Here is a 21,035-nt window from a genome sequence, read left to right on the forward strand (position 1 = left end):
TCCGGCATTCCTCATCAGCCAAGCACTTTCCCAAAGTGTGCTGAACCTCGAAATCGATCGAAGAGCTCTCTTCCTATAGTTGTTATGGCTTCCGTAGCTCGTCATTCTCACCTTGCTCGGGTTCTGGTTCTATGCATCCTAATTGCAATCCTATCTGGACATGCGATCATAGGACGCGACGTCCCAAAAGACTCCAAGGACATCGATATGAAGAAACCCGACTGTATCCTTGGCACAGATGGACGTATCACGATTCCAGGCATTGGGCACGGGATGGTATCGCCATCGTATGAAGGCGCTAATATTGGTACAGACGGAGGAACACCACGTAGCTACATTCCTGGCAGTGACGACACGTTCATCCCCAATCCGAGTTATGAAGTGCCCATTGGTGGCGGAAATTTCACACAGCCTTGAGTTCGTTCCAATATAGAAGCTCAAGTTTACTAGCTACAGAAAGTAACTTGAGGTAAATCTGGGCATCTTTTCATGCAACCTTTGAATAACATCAAAGCAAGACCAGAATAAATATGTTCGTATGATGGGATGCGGTCATGGTTGGTAAATTGTGTTCTTGTGAGCTTGGAGAAAATGAGAATTGGTGTTCCTTGATATTGATTTCAGAAGGAAAAAAAGAATAAGGAAAATAAATTTACTGAGTGTACCTTGGCCCTGTTGGCACAAGAAATAAAGTGTGTTGCATTATCTCATCCTGACGACTTATTCGAAAATTTAAGCACAATCAAGACATTCACTTGACAAATCTCTCTCAAATGTTTGGAAAACAGGTAAATTCCACTTCAAATATCACTTGCTAACTTACAGTACCACATACACGAGAAAACTATTACGAACGACTTTGACAAGACTTTCCAATCATAAGAGAGAGCGTGGGATTTGGAAAATGGAGTCCATGAACAAAAAGCCTCTGTTTATATCGCCAGAGCTCCATATATACAGCGGTATGATGCAGGGGTCAATCAACTCCTCATCAGATTTCAGGACACAACATTCTAGAATCCATGTTTCACCGAGAATAAACCTCAGTAGCCGAACTAAATCAATGTGATGAATGTGGCAGATAATACATGATGGAACCACTGCCGATGAACTTATATAAAAGATATAAAGGCCAAAAGTAGAGTAATCGCTCATTATTGGAATCACATTGATTACGGGCTGCTCTGTCACGTATTTCCATAGATTTCTACACCCAGCCAACAAGTTGAAAACTCTCTACGCCTTTAGTGTACATCTTGAAGCATATATGCACATGGTATAGTTGATGTACATTGCTTACGAAGTATGTAGGTAAGCCAAGATACAATACCATCATATGCAGAAGCTCTTGGATTTAACTTCGTCCTCGATTCATTTTCTGAAGAATGTTCAAATGGGTTATGAGGTTCTTGAGTTTCACCTGTCTACTTCCAATTTATTCCCGAGAAAGGTCGCCCAAGTCCCAAGCACATAAGTCAACCATGTATAAACTGCAGTATGGCAAAGACTTTGCTCTTTAGACCATGGGATGAAGAACATGGTGAATACTACAACCAGTCACTGGGTGGATCAGGTTCATTAAGCTCTCCCACTGTCTAATTCTACAGAAGTCAAAATTCTCATCAGCCTAGGTAGATATCACCGTGTTTCACAGGAATCAAGTTTCTTACTAGATTGTGGAGTAACATAGCTGTGTTTCACACCTTAAATTAACCGCTTCATGAAGAACCAGAATTTGACTCTGATGTCTCAGATATTCTTGCTTCTGATTTCTCATTTGAGTAACTACATAAAAGAGAGAAACGTTAGAGCAGGCAATAGATAAAATGCAAACACAAAATCCTATAATTGAGAAAAGAATACTCATCAAAATCAATAAGACATTGAGTTAATGCTCCCTGGTATACATTAGATACTCAAATTGGGCACACATGCTTCGAAAGCAATACTGCCCATGGTAACAAGGGACTTCCAACCACAGAAAACGTGCACGAGTCTTTCCTTGTGATTTTAAAATTCATTAAGAACAAAAACACATGAGAACTTCAAATCATTCAGACAATAGTGCTACAGTGAGAAGATACCGTTTTAAAGCCTCAAAGGAACATGACATCAAGATCCTCGCTTGCAGTCAGAAAGGTTCTTTTAGACGAATTCTAAGGAGCAGTATACCCATGTTTTTCAACCAAAACTAAGAGAAGGAAAATTAAGGAAGAAAAGCCTATCTTCAACACTTACTTGGAGAGAATGGTGACCCAAATAAGCTCTACACAATCCACCCAAAGAAGTCTTTGCTCAATGGGAATCACGCCATAGGTAATTAAGTGAGCAAATGGCCAGAGCTTCCATCCTGCCTGTCAATCAAACTACAAGAATAAGTGGAGCGCACACACATCCATGAAGAGATTACAGGGAAAGACAAATGTAGAATACCATGTCTATTGCGCTCTCTCTCTCTCTCTCTCTCTCTCTCTCTCTCTCTCTCTCTCCCTCTATGTGAGAACCAAACCAATGATGAAAACCATTTGAATTGAGTAAAGCTGCATTACTAAAGCACTCTATCTTATCCGAATTCTTCTCTGTTAACATTTGGTGACCCAAATAAGCTCTACATAATCAACCCAAAGAAGTCTTTGTCTAATAGTGATCACTTCCATAGGTAATTAAGTGAGCAAATGAACCAAACAAATGATGAAAACCATTCAGTAAAGCACTCTATTATACCCGAATTCTTCCCTGTTATTATAATAACTAAGTCCACCTTCCCCAATAACCTGAAACCAACTTATATGAATATCTTCTTACTGTTAGCATTGGCCAAAATGTTGCCTTCAGCTCATTGAGAATATTAGCAGGGGATTCCAGTCGCAGAAGGCCCAACATCACAAAATAGACGCTATTCCAAACTGCTGCCCAGACTGTTTGATCAAACGCGACTTTTGCAGGGACCACCCACCAATCTTCGAAAGGAAAAAGAGCCTGAAGGCCATGCACACTTTCAGCCATTGGCATAATAAAGATACAATGAATGTAAAGGAAAATAAGAAAGAAACAAGTAGCGAGGCTGAAAATAGACTGCCGATGAGCCAAAACTATCACCTCGCAAAACTGGTAATAATAATGAGAAAGTGAACCATGGAGTGTGAATCCAACAAGACCTGATCTGAACATGCGCAATGGGTCAAACTCGAACAGAGGCTTTCCTTCATAGCACTACATAGCAATCGACAGTGAGAGGTGGTATAAAGGAACTGACAACCATGAAAATTCAGCAGTGCAGCCAGTCAAAGCAAGCGTTTACCTGGGCAATCCAATCTCCTAGAGAGTAGACCACTCCACTTATTGCCATTTTCGCTAAGACTGGATTTGCTTTGAGAGCTTGCTCGTAAGCAATCCAATTGTGTTCCGGCACATATCTCAGAACTTCATAAAGGGTCCATCCCTGCGATAAATACGAACTTTAGAATATTGACGTCTACCACCACTTCATAGTTCCTAATAAGATTAACTTGAAACGCATGGCATGAACCCTTCGCTTCATATGACACAAGCTGAAATCATTAAAATAGACAACATGCGCAAATAATCAAAACAAGCCCGACTTCTACATGAGCCCACATAATGAGATTCAGGATTCAAGGACTGTGTCACCACATCGTCTAAAGCAATAGTGAGCCATAAGTATCAGCATAATCAGCTCAATCACGAGAGACCCCTTTTGCAGGACAGAGACAAAAACCAGCTATAATTTCCCTCGCTTTGAATGGACGAAACAACATAAACATGAACTCACACAGACTCAGTACTTTGCCTAAGCAAAAAGCAACACGATTTCGTCACTCACGTGCCAGTAATCATGATCCACGGTGAGAAGCTTGGTGACAGCAAGAGTCCCGAAACCCAGAACGAGGGCAGCGTTGGTCCCTCTGCTGACCAACCTCTCAAGATAACCGCTTTCGCCTCTCGCCTCAACATCGAACGCCCTCGGCTCCGCAGATTCCAAAGAATCGTCGTCCACCGTCAAATCCTTGCTCACCACGGGAACATCAGCCGCTTTCCGGTCCTCGGTGACCGACCCGACGACCCAGTTCCCCGCTGGTTTGGTAGGGAAGAATGAATGCGTCGAGGGCCGGGTTTTTGAGCGCGCGGGGATGGGATTGAGAAGGGAAGGCTGGGGAAGGCGGCGATGATGGGATTTAGTGAGGAGAGAGAGGTTGTGAGGAGGGAAGCTGCTAAGCGTCGCCATTGGAGCTGAGGCTAGAAGCTGGAAAAGCTTTTGGAGCTGGCTTCGCACTTCTCTTCTTCCGCTGCTCCGACAATCGCCGCGCTCGATCGTCCACGGTGTTCCGTTAAGCCTCCATTTGCAAATTAGCCACAAGCTCCTTTTTCTGACTTTCCGCAAACGCAAACCGACATTATTTTACCAGTTTCAAAATTATGACAGACATCCGACCAAAAAAAAAAAAAATTATGAGAGACGCGTTAACTTATTATATTCCCTAATTTTTATTACATAACCTACTTATACAATTAAATCATGATCAACTCAAAAGTCAAAACAACGCAAGGTATCAAGAATAGAACCATGTTGATTTGATGAGAAAATAAGGCAATTAAAAGGAGATAAAATATATTATGAAAGCGTGGATATGACTTTCTTTTGAATAATGAAAACGACAATTAACTTGATCAGTTCGTTAGTCATTTGGCAATCATTTTAAATGCTTCATACATTAGCATATTTATTGGCAGAATTATTGAGTGAAGTAATGTTTAAACTTAAAATTAAGATTTATTTGGATAAGACAATTTTAAATTAGCGACTCGTTTGCTTGAATAATCTTTTCTTTTATGCATCGTGACGCTTCATTGGTGTTTGGACGCATGCGACCCTCATACATAAAACTCGATAGTTTTGATCGATAATTTTAGTATTAATTACAATCATTACATTGATGTAATAATAGAGAGGCCTCGTTATTATATGCTTTTTAATATGTTACACATTTAGTATTGTCTCAAAAGGATAAGTATCACAGGTAGATTTTAACAAACACCGGCGTTTACAAAATGAAAATATGGAAGGTTTTCTTCCACGTTGTTTATCTAAAGAGAAGGGTTTAGTAAGGGAAAGATAAGTCAACTTATTAAGTCGGAGGAACAAAAGGCAAGGGGAAAAAGGGGAAAAAAAAAGGTCCCACCGAGATTTGAACTCGGGTTATTGGATTCAGAGTCCAATGTCCTGACCACTAGACCATGGGACCACAACTGGAAGAAATAGCACATTAATTATTTAACTAGCTAAGGGAAGTTCTCCCCACTCCGCCGTCCTTGCTGCGACTACGACCTCTCTTGTTTGTCTCTGGTCGTCATTTGCAGAGAACAATAGCCCAAAAAATTGGTTCTCTCTTGCGTGCCATGAGAAGCCTCCTCAGAGCTTCAATCTCTCTAAGCGCAATCAGTCGGCAAAACACGCCTCCTTCTTAAATGGCAGTACGAACGTCACGTGAGTCTCTTCCTCTTTCTAAATGAATTGAGCCCGACCCCTTCAACGATGTCTCCGACATAGCCTCCACCCTGCATAACCTAGCCCTCTCTCCATGGATGAGTCACATTCCCAACTTCTCACACGGGTTAGAGGACATGGAATTAAAGTTGGATGACTTTTGTCGTAAGTTCTTGATCAAGTTGTCCTCGAATTTCGTGTCTTTTGTGCCATGGTCTGGTCAAGTTAAGGAAATGCTATAATTGAAAGATTTAATATTGAATGAACTGTCGTACAATAGATTTATGATTTTTTTAAATAATTATTCTCAACATTTATGTAAAAAGAGTTTTTATTATAGATTACCCGATCATAAGCACTTACGAAACTATGCAAATATCACATCATAATTGGATTGATTAAAAACAAAAATAAGAAAGAAGGGGCATTGCCAACCGTACCTAAAGAATGTGTGCTTAATTGTATTGGTTTCGATACACAAAAAAAAAAAAAAATTGTATTGCTTTCATAGATTTGGCCTTAGAGGCATGTTTTATTTATTTGGCCATATATATCACATGCTCCATGAAGAAAAATTACCAAAAAAGTCATAACTTTATTGTAATTATATCAATTAAGTCTTAAACTTTTTTTTCTTTGCCAATTTACTAAACTTTTTATATTTATGACAATTCATTCTATCCGATCAATGTTGGCTGGCCGATGTTGTCAGGGCTGACGTGGCAATTTTCAATAATATTTGATTTGTTTTTTCTTTTTTTTATTTTCTTTCTAGTGACTAGTTGGAGGAAGAAGGAAAAAAATAAAAATTGATAAAGTAAAATATTATTAAAAAAAATGCAACATTAGTGCCGACAGCACCACGTCAGCATTGGCCGTCTAATGTTGGCTGGACGGATTGAATTGACACAATTGCAATAGGTTTAGAACTTTTTTGGTACTTTTCCCCCTCCAAGGTGTGATGGCAAAAAAGGCCTAATTCCCAAAAAAATCCTCAACTTTAGATCCAGTCCCAAATCTACCCTGAATTTTGTTTGTCTAAAGAAAATTAACAACTTTCAATTTATTCTCAAATCTACCCATGTGATCTAGTCCCAGCTAGATGTGGAATCTTCACGTCCATAGCAAATCCACATAAGCAAAGTAATGGAGCGATATGTACAAATCGACATGGCATTGTCACGTCAATAACAAATCCAGCCATATAAAAATTTTGAATCTCTCCAAAATTAAATCGTTCTAAGATATGAAAATTAGGGATGACAACGAAGATTTTTAGAAAGAGGGCTAATGGAGGCAGATTTGAGATTAGGATAAAAATTGGTGATTATTCTCTTAGAAAACAAAAAGTTTGGAGTATAATTGAGAGTGGACCTAAAGTTTGTGGCTTTTTTTGAGATAAAAAAGTTTAGGCCAAATTAGAAAAAAAAGTTTGCGGTAGAATTGGGATTGAACCTAAATTTTGCGTTTTTTTTTAAGATAAAAAAGGTTCGAGGCAGATTTGGGACCAAACCTAAAATTTGTGATTTTTTCTTAGATAAAAAAGGTTATGCTATGGATTGTCAGCTCATAAGCACTTAAGAAACTATGCAAAAGGTCAAATCGTACTTGGATTGACTAAAAACTTCTAATACTGATTATATATATAATATTATGAATTAGTACGGATTGAATTATGATAATTACAGTTCATTTACTTAATTATCAAATGTAAAAGTAGATGGCATTCATGGGATTAGTCGATCATCAGTATGTCTTCATGTGGCTAGACTCTTTTTACTTAGGTTTTTTTTTTCAATTTGTAAGATTCAGATCAATTAATTAAGTTAAATTTTATCCTTTGTAAATCTAAGTGAGATGATTTCACTAATCTACGCGCCAGACCTCATGGAGAGAAAGGTAACCAGTTTTATAGAAAGGATTTTATTTCGCTGGGCCCAAACAACCCAGTCCATTACTGGACTTGCTTATCTGAAAACAGTGAAGGTAATGTTTCGTGAAGTTTCGTTTTTTTAGTCTGGTCGCTCACGGAAGAAGTCACTTTTCTGTCTCTCTGCTCAATGCTCACTAAGGGGGGAACGTAAGTCTTGGATTGTTGAGAATTTTTGGTTGATATCCGCTATCTTGTAGTTGTTTCTAGCAGGGATTTGGTCTTGCTGTGCGGAAGTGGATATTTTTTTTTTGTTGGTATGTTTGTCGTTGAATTTTTCCTGCTTCCTGTCTTTCTTGATTTTTGTAACATGTTTTTTTTTTCTCTTTTGGCCGAACACCGTCCAGGATCAGATCAGCTGTTTGCCAGAACAAGTTGTAGGCAATATATTAGCTCGATTGATATCTAGAGAAGCACAAGCGACTTGTGTTCTTTCCAGGAGATGGAGGCACTTGTATACTTCTTTGCTCACTGACCTTGATTTCGACTAGCTAAAACTATTGGAGAAGATGGAAGATAACCCCAACTTGGCGGAAAAGGAGAGAGCGAGATATGTGGATTGGGTGGACAACGTCGTGAATCGTCAAAGTGGAGGAGAACACACTTTACGAAGATTCGCTTTACGCTTTGACTTGAATATTCCATATAATTCTCACATCAATCGGTGGATTAAGTTTGCTTTTGAAAAACAAGTTAAAGTGCTCAAACTAGATTTTGTGCCTACCTGCGCCGAGGATGTTGAGCCTGATTGTGACCCTAGTCGGTTGCCATATCTTTTTGGGCATGAGGTACTTATAGATGTTGATGTAGGACGTTCATGGTAGGCTTCATGTCTCGGTAACTTTGGCTTGAGCCCTTCCGTTTCTTGGTATGCTGGCTGTAGGTATCTTGAACACCTCTACTTGAATCGAGTGAGTGTGGAGGGGGAACTTATTAAGCAATTGCTCGCTACTTGTCCGGTATTAGAGAAATTGGTTTTGAGATTTGCTCATAGTTTGAATAGGTTTAGAGTTTCTGGCCAATCACTAAAGCTGAAATACTTGCACATAAGAAGTTTTGATGATCTTCAATGGGGTCGAGATTCATGACACTAATCTTGTGTCCTTCACTTACTGCGGAACAGGAGAACATATTCCATTTTGTTTGGACAAGGTCCTCCAGCTGTCTGAGGTCTATTGAACGATGTAGCTTGATACGAGTGGATGCGATCATGTCTCAGCTTTCAAGTGTTTCTTGTCTGCAGATTCTGAAACTTGAATTAGTCCATTCATACTTTGTAAGAGCACTAACTGATCTTTCCTGATGTTTCATAAGTTATTTACTTACCACAATCTGTGTAGCCTTTCATTTCCTATCTCTCTCTAATATGCAGCAAAGACTGTGGACTAGTCAACTGCCTAAATTAAGAAGCGTCAAGCAATTGGAACTGAGATATGAAGGATTTCAAGATTCAAGTTTTCTTCCATTGACTCCCGTGATCGAGGCATGTCCTTGCTTGCGGAGTTTTGTGTTGGAGGTGGGTTTTCAGGCCTCATTCAAGTGTTCATCTATTTAGGCATTAGACAGATGCAGTAGGATAGAATATAACGGACCAAGCTACTGTTGAATCCTAGTCAAGATTCTCTCATGGGTGAGTTGTTGTAACATCATGTGATTAATATCTAACTAGATGTGACCGTCCACACAAATATAATTCACTTTGTAAGTTCTTTCTTCTACAGACATTCTTGAATGTAACTATATCATGTGCTAATACAACATTTTTCTTTTGCCACGGCTGATGGAACAGACGAACATGCTATGCTTGCGGATAGGACTGAGAAGAGTTGTTAGACCTCCCCATCAATACCTAAAGGTGGTTGAATTTTATAATTATTATGGTCGATCTTGTGATCTCGAACTAGTGAATTACCTTATCAAGAATGCCATTGCTCTTGAGAAGCTAGCGGTGAAACCCTGTGGTGAGAAATATTTCTCGGACAGGATGAAAAAAGTAAAGGAACCTAGACAACGTGCTCTGCAACAGCATAAGTGAAAGTTACCCTCTAGAATCGAGCTGGTGATTCATTAACGGTACCAGAGCATCATTCACGCAGCATCCATAGAGTTGTTGTGGATGGCTCTGATTCTATAACTTAATCCTCTTCCCCCCTTTAGAGTTGTTTTGTTGACTACGAATAAACGTTTGTTCATTAATTATTTGTCGCTTGTGATTTTTTTTTTTTTTTGGGGTTAGATTTATAAGTCATGTAATGACTCTTTTGCTTTTTTACCTAATATGGGAAGCGGCAAGGCCACAAAAAATGGGCACTTTTGATTTTTGGTTTAACTTCCTCTTCTGTTTCCGCTTTTTTGTTGGTGATTGAAGTGATGGTAGGAGAGAATGAATTTTTCTAGTTACGGTCTAGTTAATGGATCACTTTGTACAAACATTGGCGTGGTCATGCTACGGTGATGTTCCCTTTGCTCACTACGATATTTGCAACTCCTTAAAGCAAGGATGGTAGACGCAGGGACTGCCATGTTAATCACCGCAACAAAAATTATAATGCATCAGTGCACGATAGAACTCCCAAAAGGAAGTAAATCTACTCCAGTCAGAAGATCGAAGATGTGCCAAAGCTCAAGCTAGTTAATTCAAGCAGAAGATGAGTTCGCAGGCACCCCGTGTCCAATGCACAGGTAATACAACGCAATTAGCCATGAGGTGGGTGAACAAAAGAATCAAATGAAGTTCGAAACTTGATATTAAGTGATGCTTACACATAGCGGACATGAAAATTCACAGTTTGAAAAATCTGCAGACGAAAAAGGCAAGTTGAAATCGGGGGGACAATTTCCATACCCAGCTGAATACCTATCCTAGGGAAAGTAAAGGAAATGAGACTCGTATCATAAACATCAAGGCACATAAGGTGCGACAACTTCGCACGTGCAAGCGTTTTGGCTTAAGTGATTGGCCAGAAAATGTCAAACTCTCCCAAGATTTTCGAATGAAGTCACTCCAAAACTTGACAATTGGCAACCAATGTTAACACAGAGAGATTTCAAAGAAGAATGTATTCCTCAATTTTCTGTATATCTTTTTCATATATTTTACAATGACCTAGACACACGCACGCGCGCGCGAACAAAAAAGAAAGAATCCTAAAAAAGGCATAACCTTTAGCCTAGCTAATTACAACTCATACATATATTTTACAGCTCGTTCCCACACTCCCCCTCAAGTTGGTGCATAGATGTCGTGAATGCCCAACTTGTCAAGTGAGCTATGGAAGACCCTCTTGATACAGTTTTTGTCAAAATATCTGCCAACTGGTCTTCAAATCGCACAAACGAAAATCGAATCACTTTGGATTCCAAGTTTTGTTTGATAAAATGACGGTCCACTTCAACATGTTTGGTACGGTCATGCTGAACTGGATTGTGAGAGATTTCAATTGCTGCTTTGTTATCACAATCGACTCTAGGAGCGAACCCAATCTCCGATATTAGCTTCTTAAGCCATGGGAGCTCATATAACCCTTTGGCCATCCCTCTAGATTCGACCTCTGCACTTGATAATGTCACCACCTTCTACTTCTTGCTCCTCCAAGTAACTAAGTTTTCTCCTACAAAGGTGAAGTATCATGATGTTGATCTCCTGTCATAAACACGCTCGGCCCATTCTGCATCCGTAAACCCTTCGATCTCATGATAACCTTTATTTAAGAATCTCAAACCTCGCCTTGGAGAGGTCTTCAAGTAGGAAGTATACGCAATACTACATTCATATGATCTTCACTCGGGGCATGCATGAATTGGCTAACAATACTCACCGCGTATGCAATGTTAGGACGGGTATGTGATAGATAAATTAGTTTGCCAACTAACCTTTGGTACCTTTCTTTGTTAGTTGGCACTTGATCCGGATACTCCCCAAGCCTATGGTTCTGAATAATTGGTGTGTCTGCGGGTTTGCAGTCCAACATTCCCACCTCTACCAATACGTCTAGCACATACTTTCTTTGTGAGAGAAATATTCCCCTTGTCGGTCTCGCTACCTCAATACCTAGGAAGTATTTCAACCCCTCAAGATTTTTCATCTCAAACTCCTTAGAAAGTTTCTTTTGGAGCTTAGATATTTCTGTCAAATCATCTCCAGTAATAATCATATCATCAACATAAATAATCAATATAGTTACCTTCTCTTGATGTCATTTCAGAAACAATGTGTGATCCGAGTCACCTTGGGAATACCCATATCTCCTCATCGCCAAAGTGAACCGGCTAAACCATGCTCGTGGAGACTGTTTCTGACCATACAATGATCTCTCTAACTTACACTTTGCCTCGGGTTGTAAGGGTAAATTGTAACCCGGTGGAATATTCATATAAATCTCTTCTTCGAGATTACCGTGAAGAAATGTATTCTTGACATCATACTGGTGTAGTGGCCGGTCTAGATTAGCTACAAGAGACAACAAGACTCGAACAGTATTAAGTTTAGCAATAGGAGAAAACGTCTCCCGATAGTCAACCCCATAAGTTTACGTATACCCCTTCGCCACTAGTCTCGCCTTGTACCTCTCAATAGATCCATCCGCTTTGTACTTCACAGAAAAAAACCCACTTATATCCCATAGTCTTCTTTCCCTTGGGTAAATCCACTAGCTTCCAAGTCTTGTTTTTTTCCAGTGCAGCCATCTCCTCCTCCATTGCTTGAAGTTACTTGGGATCTTTTAGAGCATCATATACCCCATCCGAAATACGAACCGCAAACAAGTTCGACATAAATGCCTTCAATGGATCTGACAGCCTTTTGGTTGACACATAATTCGCAATAGGATAGGTCGATCTCTTGTCTTCGACATCCGGCAAATATCTATTCGGGGGCTTGCCTTGATTGTGTCTAGCAGGTAGTTTATATCCCATAGAAGTATTAAACTCATCAAAGACACAAGAAGAAGTAGGAGGCGTTACCTCATAAATATTCTCAAGAGTTGAGTCGGGTACTAGAGAAGAGGGAAGTTGTTCTTTGTGATTTTGTTCCTGTAGGAGTTGACCAGCCCCTGTTGGGGCCTGTTCAATGTCCTGTATCATCTGCCTAGTAACAACCTCCTCCTGTATGGTCTCCTTCGGCACCACAATTACCATTTCCGGCGACTTCTGCACTTGTCGAAGTTGCCCAGCATCGAATAATGCCTCCTCCACTCCCCCAAGCTCTCCTCCTACTCCGGACAATATACTACTAGAAAACTCCCACCAATTTGCCCTTGCTATCTATGTCTCCCCCTGAAAGGAAGAATTGTAATTTGGATAAAAGGATTCAACTTCAACAAACAAGACATCCATAGTCACATAGGTTCGCCGGGTGGAAGGGTTGTAGCATCAATACCCCTTCTAGTGTGTACTATACCCCAAAAACAAACATCACAGTGCACATGGATCAAGTTTTGTTTGCTGGGTCTTCGGGATGTGTACAAATGCAACACACCCAAACACCCGAGGAGGAATGGTTAGGACAGACGGTAAAGGAACATGTGTGGACAAGGTCCGTAATGGTGTCTGGAAATTTAATACGTTAGATGGCATCCGGTTAAGGAGATGGACAGCTGTAATTACAGCGTTGTCCCAAAATCTTTGAGGTACATGACTCTCAATCAAGAGAGCTCGAGCTATCTCGAGGATATGTCTATTCTTTCTCTCCACAACACCATTCCGTTGAGGTGTTTGGGAGCAAAACAACTCATGGATCATACCATGTTGTTGAAAATATTCCTTAAGATAGTCATTCATGTACTTCCCACCATTATCACTTCTTAAAACTTGGATCCGCCCACCAAATTGGTTCCGTAACATAGTACAAAAGTTTCTAAATATCTTAGCTACCTTGTTTTTGCTTTTCATCAAGTAAAGCCATGTCATCCTAGTACAGTCATCAATAAATATCACAAACCACCTACAACCCGAAACAAAGACAACAGGAGATGGACCCCAAACGTCCGAATGTATCAAAGAAAAAGGCACTCCACTTTTATTCAAACTTATAGGAAAAGGAACTATGTAGCTCTTAGCCAATATGCAAGTTTGATATTGTAAATCTAAATCCTTCAAATTCAAAAAAAGATTAGAAAATAATCATTTCAAATAACTAAATGAAGAATGTCCCAACCGTCGATGCCAAAGCCATATATGTTTCTCCCTACCGATGGATGCACCTCGAACATGATTTGCACTCCCGGAACTGAAGTCATCCATGTAATACAGCTCCCCTCTCTTAGTACCACGCCAAATTATCTCCTTCGTGAGAATATCCTAAAATAACAAAAGTGGGGATACATTATAACACCATAATTCAAATCTTCAGTAACTTGTCCAACCAAAATTGATTTGGTGGATAATGAAGGGACAAGCAAAGTGTTAGGGAGAGAAAGTGCCGGGGAAATCGCACCAACTCCAGCCCCGATCACCGGATAGGTGAATTCATTAGCATTTGAGATACTATTACGTCTTGGTTTCGAAGTACAAACAAAATCATCGGGAGTAAATGTCATGTGATCCGTGGCTCCCGGATCAATGATCCAGTGATTGCAGTCAACCTGATTGGAACTAACCAAAGCACTTCCATGATTACTTTCTGACATTGCATTATGTGGATCCATGTGAGGTATCAATGACAACCGAGGCTCTGTAGTCACTAGAGAAGCTCTCTCTTTTCCTTCCGCTTGCTTTCGGGCCGTCAACTCCTTCCACCAGTTTGGATACCCATGAAGTTTAAAGCACATCTCCCTGGTATGTTTAGCATTACCACAATTAGAGCAACCTCCCCTAGGAGAATTTTTCTAGCGTGGCACTAAACTAGGCCTTCCTCCTTCCTGCGTAACCTCAGGCTTAGCCATTTGCAACAAAAGTTCTTGGTTCGCTTTGACATTCGTCTTATTCCCTCGGGGAATCATGGCTACCGAATCATGGACAATATCACCATTAGTCAACATTACGGTTTGTCTCATGTCTTCCGTCGGACACGCGCGTAGGCTTGTTTGACCATAGGAAATAGCTGTATCCGCAAGACATCTGCTCGGACCTTGTCAAGACGGTCATCTAACCCATCAAGAAAGATGTATACCCAATCTTCCTGTATAGCCATATTGTATCTTTCAATATTTTTGGGACACCGCATTGGGTTCGGGTGGCGAAAGTCGATCTCTCTCCTCGGACCTTGAAGATTGTTATAATACGCCTTAATCTGTTGTCCTGCTTGTCTCATTTGAGCCACACACCTCTTCAAGTCATAAACCCGATAGGCATCTATTCCATCAAAGAAGATCGTTGCAATCGAATCCCAGGCAGACTTATTTGTTGGGAAGCGAATGAAATTGGCAATTAAGGTCGGGTTCATTGAATTGATCAGCCACCCTTTAACGGTTGAGTTTTTAGTTTTTCACTTTCGAAATTCAGTTTACGTAGGCAAAGGCTGAGGGAGGTCTCCATTGTCCTAGCTTGCTTTTGCCTTTGATGTACATCTCAATGACCCGAGACCATAAGCCTTAGTTGGTTCCATCCAATTTAATTGCAATATGAGATGAAGCCGAATCATTCTGCGGTGTTGGTATTGGTGGAGGAGGAGGAGTTAGGTTCTGAGTCAGAATCCGAGTCAATCTAGTAGTCAGATTCCCAAAAAATGCTTCCGTGGTCGAATTTCCCTCTTGATTTTGGTGGGAAATCACTACTCCCGTAGGGTTCTGATCCGCCATGGATCCAAGGTCAATCGCAAGAAAGATGAAGAAGATCGGACGAGACGAAGTTGACCAACGCAAGACGATGACGCCTTAAAGAAGACGAGCAAAAAACAAATCGCAATCGAGGATTAATGCATAGTACTCACAAGGAGCAAACCCTAGGCTCTGATACCATGTTATCACAGAGAGATTGTGAGGGAGAACATATTCCTCAATTTTTTGTATATCTTCTTCATATATTTTACAATGACCTATATATATACAAAGAAAGGAAATAATCCTAAAAAAGGCATAACTGTTAACGTAGCTAATTACAACTTATACATATATTTTACAGCTCATTCCCACAACCAATTGCTCTGTATATGCTCCCTTAACACTTGAGCCTTTCATGTAGAGGTCTTAGAAGTACTTAAAGCTGGCGGGGCTTAAAGTAAGATTATTGACACCCGGATCCCATAGTGAACCATCTGAATTAGCATCTTCAAGCACCTCACGCTCCGCTAGATAGGGTGATCGACTAGGGTATGAAGAGAGATCCAGAGGACACTTGGGAATCAATTTAGTTCGAGCACCTTAACTTGCTTCCATAGTGAAAACTTAATCTATTGATCGTTCAAGACCGAAATTCGACATGGTGAAAGGACAACCAATATCTATCCGAAGGGGTGGTGTCTTCCATATCTATTGTATTGTTGCAAAACGTTGTCTACTCCTTCCCCATATGTCACCCTCCTTCAATCGGGTTTGGCTCTAATATTGTGAAAGTAGGGATGAGGGGTTCCAAGTAAAACCTTAAACCTACCCATCGAAATCGGTCTCTATTTTTTTAGAATTTGGAACTTACACTGCGTATCTTGGAACCTACTTTATTTACACCAATTTATTGTTTAATTCCTAGTCCTATCCAAAAATCATGCTCATCCCTACGTGAAATAAATCAGAGTCATGGAATGAATGAAATTAGATCATCCATCAAGTCATGCACCACCTATACGGTAAAAGAAATAATGTTGATGATTATGTTAAGAACTTAATAAAGAAAAAAGAGAGAGAAAAACTCAATATACAAAGCGAAATCTGAGAAAAAAATATAATAAGAAGAAGGAAAGGGGTAAAACCGCTAGCGGTAGAAGAGCGTGTCCTTAAATTTTATTGGCTTCATTAGATTTGGTCTTAGAGACATGTTTTATTTTATTAGTGAGTGATTGAAACAAAAAGAAGAAGAAGAAAACATTTAGGAATGTAGGATGATATCCTATATCTCTATTCGAAACTTAATAATTAGTTTTTTTGTATTCCATTTGTAAACGGAACATCCGGGAAACCCCGTATCCTTTGCAGATTCATGTCAACCATAGGTGCAATATGATTTTTGCACACCATCCTCAGACCCTCTCTTCTATTGACAAGAACCGGGATAAAAGCATTTTGGTTAAAACATCTCGAATATATATATATATATATATATATATATATGAAGCATCGATTTTATCAAAAGCCATTGTGCCGGAAGCTGCAAAAAAAGCTATTGTTTCGGAAACTGCAAAAAAAGCCATCCTACCAAGTAAACATTTAAGCAAATTAGATTATCCATCAAGTCATGCACGGCCTATAAGATAAACTATGAGGATCCAACACAATTAACAAAGAGGATTTGAGAACCCCTTCCCATCATCCATATGAATTTGTGATTAACAAGCATATCATGAAGGCATATCTCTAGATGGCTTATTAATGCTACACGGAAACCATGCTTTAGGAGTTCCATGTCAAAGATATAACTTAAGTAGAGCAACCTAAGTTTGACACCTGTAATTCTTCAATCTCAACTAAGTTACTGTGTTAATGACAACATCTATGTATGAAACTCACATTCTTGAAAGGGAAAATACGGTTCAAACTAGACATGGCCGGTTCCGTGGAACCACCGGTTCTGGTTAAGGAACCGGTGGTTCCGGTTCCACGAAAAGTTGGAACCGGAATCGGCCCTTGAAAATACCGATTCCGGTTCCGGGCCGATTCCCGAGTCGATTCCTTCCGATTCCGTTTTTTAATTTTAATTTTTAAAATAATAAATAATAAAAAAAACATAATAAATAATAAAATATAAAATATAATCAAATTGTACATTGTAATAAAATGTGGGGAAAAAAAGAAATGAGGAATGGGCTTGAACTTAATGAATTATCATTAAGCGCCTACATATCTTCTTGGGCATAGAAGAATCAAAGCTTATATAGTTCTTTTACCTTTGATAACCCTAACTTACCTCATCGTCAATCGTCGCTTCCCGTTGCGGTACCCGTGGCGGTGGTTTCTCCACAATCATCACTAAAAAATTTGTGTTTTCGATTCAGCTCTTGGTGTCGAAATTTCGCCTTCATCCAATCGTTGATACAAGTTTGAGCTTCCACGGACTCCGAGCTTAATCTTGAACGGCGAGAGTCCAAAACTAATCCTCCAGCGCTAAATGCTTGTTCAACCGCAACTGTTGAAGAAGGGGTTGCTAATATCCGAGGAGCGATGAGGGCGAGAACCGGGTAATCGATTTGGTGACTCTTCCACCACTTTAGAATTTTGAAATCTATACTATGTTCTGCATCACAAAATTCAAATTGAGCGGTCAAATATTTTTCTAATTCGGAAATACTACTTATTGCCCATTTTTGTTTTTTTTTCCTACTCTTATGCATATTATACCTTCTACTAAGTGAACTACCACCTTCGCTACGTGAGGCAGTAGATTATAAAGATCCGGAATCACTTAAACCATATCTACTACAAAATTCTCCATATAATACTACTATAGATTCTTTAACATATCCCCGTATATTTGAAATATTTATTGAATCTTCCAAATGTAAACAATCATGATAATACATATTCAAATAATCTAGTAAACCGTCTAATTTAATACGTGGATCAAAAACAATACCAACTAAATAGACAAGAGGAATTTGGAAATAATAATGCAACCATTTTTCTCGCATTACTAAAATAGTTCGAGCTAATTCAGTATCATTTTCATATTCACTAAAAAAACTACCAATATTAACACACTCTATTAAAAATAAATGCGTAGTAGGATAATAAATACCAGATAAAGTCTTAATAGCATCATTAAAAATTTTCAAAAAATCTAAATTTTTTTTGCAAAAGTCCCAATGTTGCGGAAGTACAGTAATTTCGGGAATATTTTGTGAAATAAACATACATAATAAATCTTTGTAATCAAAAGTTTACCGAAGCAACTCGTAGGTAAAATTCCAACGAATCGGAATATCTTTTAGAAATCTTTTTGCCCTTCTCCCATGTTCATTACAAAATTTTCCCCATGCTTTCATAAAATGGGCACGACTCCATAAAAATTTAATTGCACCTTTTATTGGGGCGAGAGAAGTGTCAATAGTTTGTAAACCATCTTGTACACATAAATTTAAAACATGGCAAGCACATCTATTGTGAAAAAATTGTCTCGCAAAAGAGGGTTTGCAAATATTTTCTAATTCGGGAATAGAAGCGATATTTGCAGCGGCATTATCAAAACCAATTGAAAATACTTTATTTATCAAATTATATTCTTCTAAAACTTGCCTAATTATTCTATAAATATTATGAGCCGAATGTCTTTCATCAAAAACTCGAAATGCAATAAATCTTTTTTGAATGGTCCAATCGTCACCTATCCAATGACACGTGACACACATATAAGAATGAATTTGCCAAGGATCACTCCAAATATCGCTACCTATATGCACACGTCCATTGAATTCCGCAAAAAATTTTGCTAAATTTTTTTTTCTTTTTTTATAAAGATGAAAAACTTCGCGTTTAAGAGTACTTTTTGGAATAGTTGGTGCTTGCGGAACCAACGCAGTATTTATCAAATATTTCAAATTAAAATTTTCACCAGTAGTAAACGAAGCATGATCAAGGGCAACATATTCAGCTAATGTTTGTTTATAAAGTGCATCGGTGTAACGGAATAAAGAATGAGGATTAGAATTGGCGTACCTGAAAATTTGTTATTGCGTATTGTCCATCCCCGCTTGCGTTGGATGTTTTTTCGTCAGATCTTGACGGAATGTTCCGTAGCCGTCTCCTTTCGTAAATTTATATGTTTGTGAACAATATTTACAATTTATATTATACTTACCTTCGCCTTCATCACGTACCTTGTCGAAGTGTAGCCACAAGTCGGATGTACTATCTCGGTCCTTCCGTTCCGGCTCATTTGCCGTTGACGTTTCTTTGACACTAGTAGGAAGATGAAAACTTTCTTGTGTTAGGATGTGCTCGACGTTCGGAATCGGGACAATGTTGATATTATCGTCGTTGTTTTCCCAACATGCATACTCACGAGGATCATATTCGGGAATGGGATACTCGGAATCTCTCATAGTCATCTTGCCATTTTCAGCATTTCTGCTTCCACTTGCCATTTTTGAGAGAATTGATCGGAAATCCGATTGAGAGAATTGAAGTGGGATCGAGAGACTTTGAGTGAATTCGGAGAATTTGAGAGAATTTGAGAGAATTGTTGAGAGAATTTGTGAGAAAAATGAAAGGGGGGAATAGGTATTTATAGGCAAGAATTAAAAACAAATCAATTTTTTTTTAAACCAATGACCAATTGGCCGTTGCCAAACGGCCCAAAGAGCCGTTGCTCTTGTGTGGGCCCCGGAGGGGGGAGGGGGCAAAGAGCCCAACGGCTCTTTGCCCCATCGGGCCATATATATATTTTAATATAACGGGTCGGAACCGGCGGTTCCGGGCCGGTTCCCACAATTATGGAACAGTGGGCCCGGTCAACGGGCCGATTCCAGGCCCCGATTCCAATTTGGCCATGTCTAGTTCAAACCATGCTTCGGTAAAAATTTGTTCTGATCACATCTCATATTGGAAAGAAAAAAGCAAATCAAAGTTTTATGTAAACTCATCAAACTAAGCAATACCAGAAGTTTCAGTAATAGTTAATCCACCAACTAGCTTTACATAACCAAAACCAAAGTTTTCCTCGACCCACGCAAGTTTCTGCACAACAGTAACTTTGACCATATATCACATCGGAAAACTAACTGTAGGGTTGACATCACGCCGCTTAATGCTCCGGAGTAAGCTCATATGCCTCCATGTATAACCAATTCAACTCTTTAAGAACAAATAAAACTCCAAAAAGACATATCTAAATGTAAAATTTAACGAAAAACCTACTTCAATCCAAGGTTTCGGAGAGCGTGCCACATCTCCAAAGCAAGGAATATGTCGTCACACTTAAACTCCATACTACGGAGGTGTCCGCGTCCGCGTTCGTTTTTGTCAAGCCACCGTAGAAGAACGAGGAGAGCGTCAACTTGCTTCACGCTGTACAAGTAGAGGGATTCCTTGGATACGATCTCGTCGACCACCCTACATATTCTCTATTGAGCCTCATGGAGACTTTCATTCGCGGCAGCGAGTTTCGCCTGAAAGAGACAAAGTACACATGAAATGAAATGGTAATAATTATTTACTGACTTCATCACATACTAAGACTTACTTCTTGTTCCGAGCATCCATGTCAAGCTTACCGACTCGGTTGTACCTCCCTTCGGTCTCTCTTAACTCCTTGCCGACCCTCTCGAGTTGGAAGGTGAGTACGGGACGGTAGTTGGGTCCATGTAACATAATGAGAGAGCTTGTTTGCAAAAAGGAAGAGAGGAGGGTGTTATGGAGAAGATAAGATAAATCCAAAAAGAAATAATCATCAATCAAGGAATAGTTCAAATTATATTTGCACAACAAGAAGCCGAAGTACTAACTAAGCACACAGAGAATGAATCCAAAAAGAAATAATCATCCTATGCAGCCAAGGAAAAGTTGAGATTACATTTTC

The 21,035-nt window shown here is 39.4% G+C and overlaps 2 protein-coding genes, 1 non-coding gene and 1 pseudogene across 5 annotated transcripts; 1 reads left to right on the forward strand and 3 right to left on the reverse strand.

The window, feature by feature from the left end:
• Positions 1-896: 896 nt before the first annotated feature.
• On the reverse strand, positions 897-4,397 carry LOC115752372 (protein SYM1-like). 3 transcript variants are annotated; one of them, XM_030690528.2, is made up of 7 exons: positions 3,845-4,397; positions 3,302-3,442; positions 3,100-3,213; positions 2,806-2,979; positions 2,239-2,354; positions 1,704-1,785; positions 897-1,378 (listed from the first exon to the last, which is right to left on the reverse strand). In XM_030690528.2, exons 1-6 carry the CDS (start codon positions 4,244-4,246, stop codon positions 1,719-1,721), a joined length of 1,014 nt encoding a protein of 337 aa, XP_030546388.1. In that variant the 5' UTR covers positions 4,247-4,397; the 3' UTR covers positions 897-1,378; positions 1,704-1,718. The 3 variants fall into 3 exon arrangements, with proteins under 3 accessions (XP_030546388.1, XP_030546385.1, XP_030546387.1); XM_030690525.2 differs by having other exon boundaries at positions 897-1,441; XM_030690527.2 differs by having other exon boundaries at positions 897-1,490.
• Positions 4,398-5,192: 795 nt separating this feature from the next.
• Positions 5,193-5,264, reverse strand: TRNAQ-CUG. The gene has a single exon. It is a non-coding gene; the product is annotated as a tRNA-Gln (tRNA).
• Positions 5,265-7,778: 2,514 nt separating this feature from the next.
• LOC115752279 lies at positions 7,779-9,670 on the forward strand. Its single transcript, XM_030690396.2, has 3 exons — positions 7,779-8,712; positions 8,809-8,952; positions 9,214-9,670. Exons 1-3 carry the CDS (start codon positions 8,506-8,508, stop codon positions 9,469-9,471), a joined length of 609 nt encoding a protein of 202 aa, XP_030546256.1. The 5' UTR covers positions 7,779-8,505; the 3' UTR covers positions 9,472-9,670.
• A 4,620-nt stretch (positions 9,671-14,290) lies between these two features.
• Positions 14,291-15,172, reverse strand: LOC125312725 (annotated as a pseudogene).
• Positions 15,173-21,035: the final 5,863 nt, after the last annotated feature.

This window comes from Rhodamnia argentea, chromosome 10 (genome assembly GCF_020921035.1).
Source record: "Rhodamnia argentea isolate NSW1041297 chromosome 10, ASM2092103v1, whole genome shotgun sequence".
Classification (NCBI taxonomy): domain Eukaryota; kingdom Viridiplantae; phylum Streptophyta; class Magnoliopsida; order Myrtales; family Myrtaceae; genus Rhodamnia; species Rhodamnia argentea.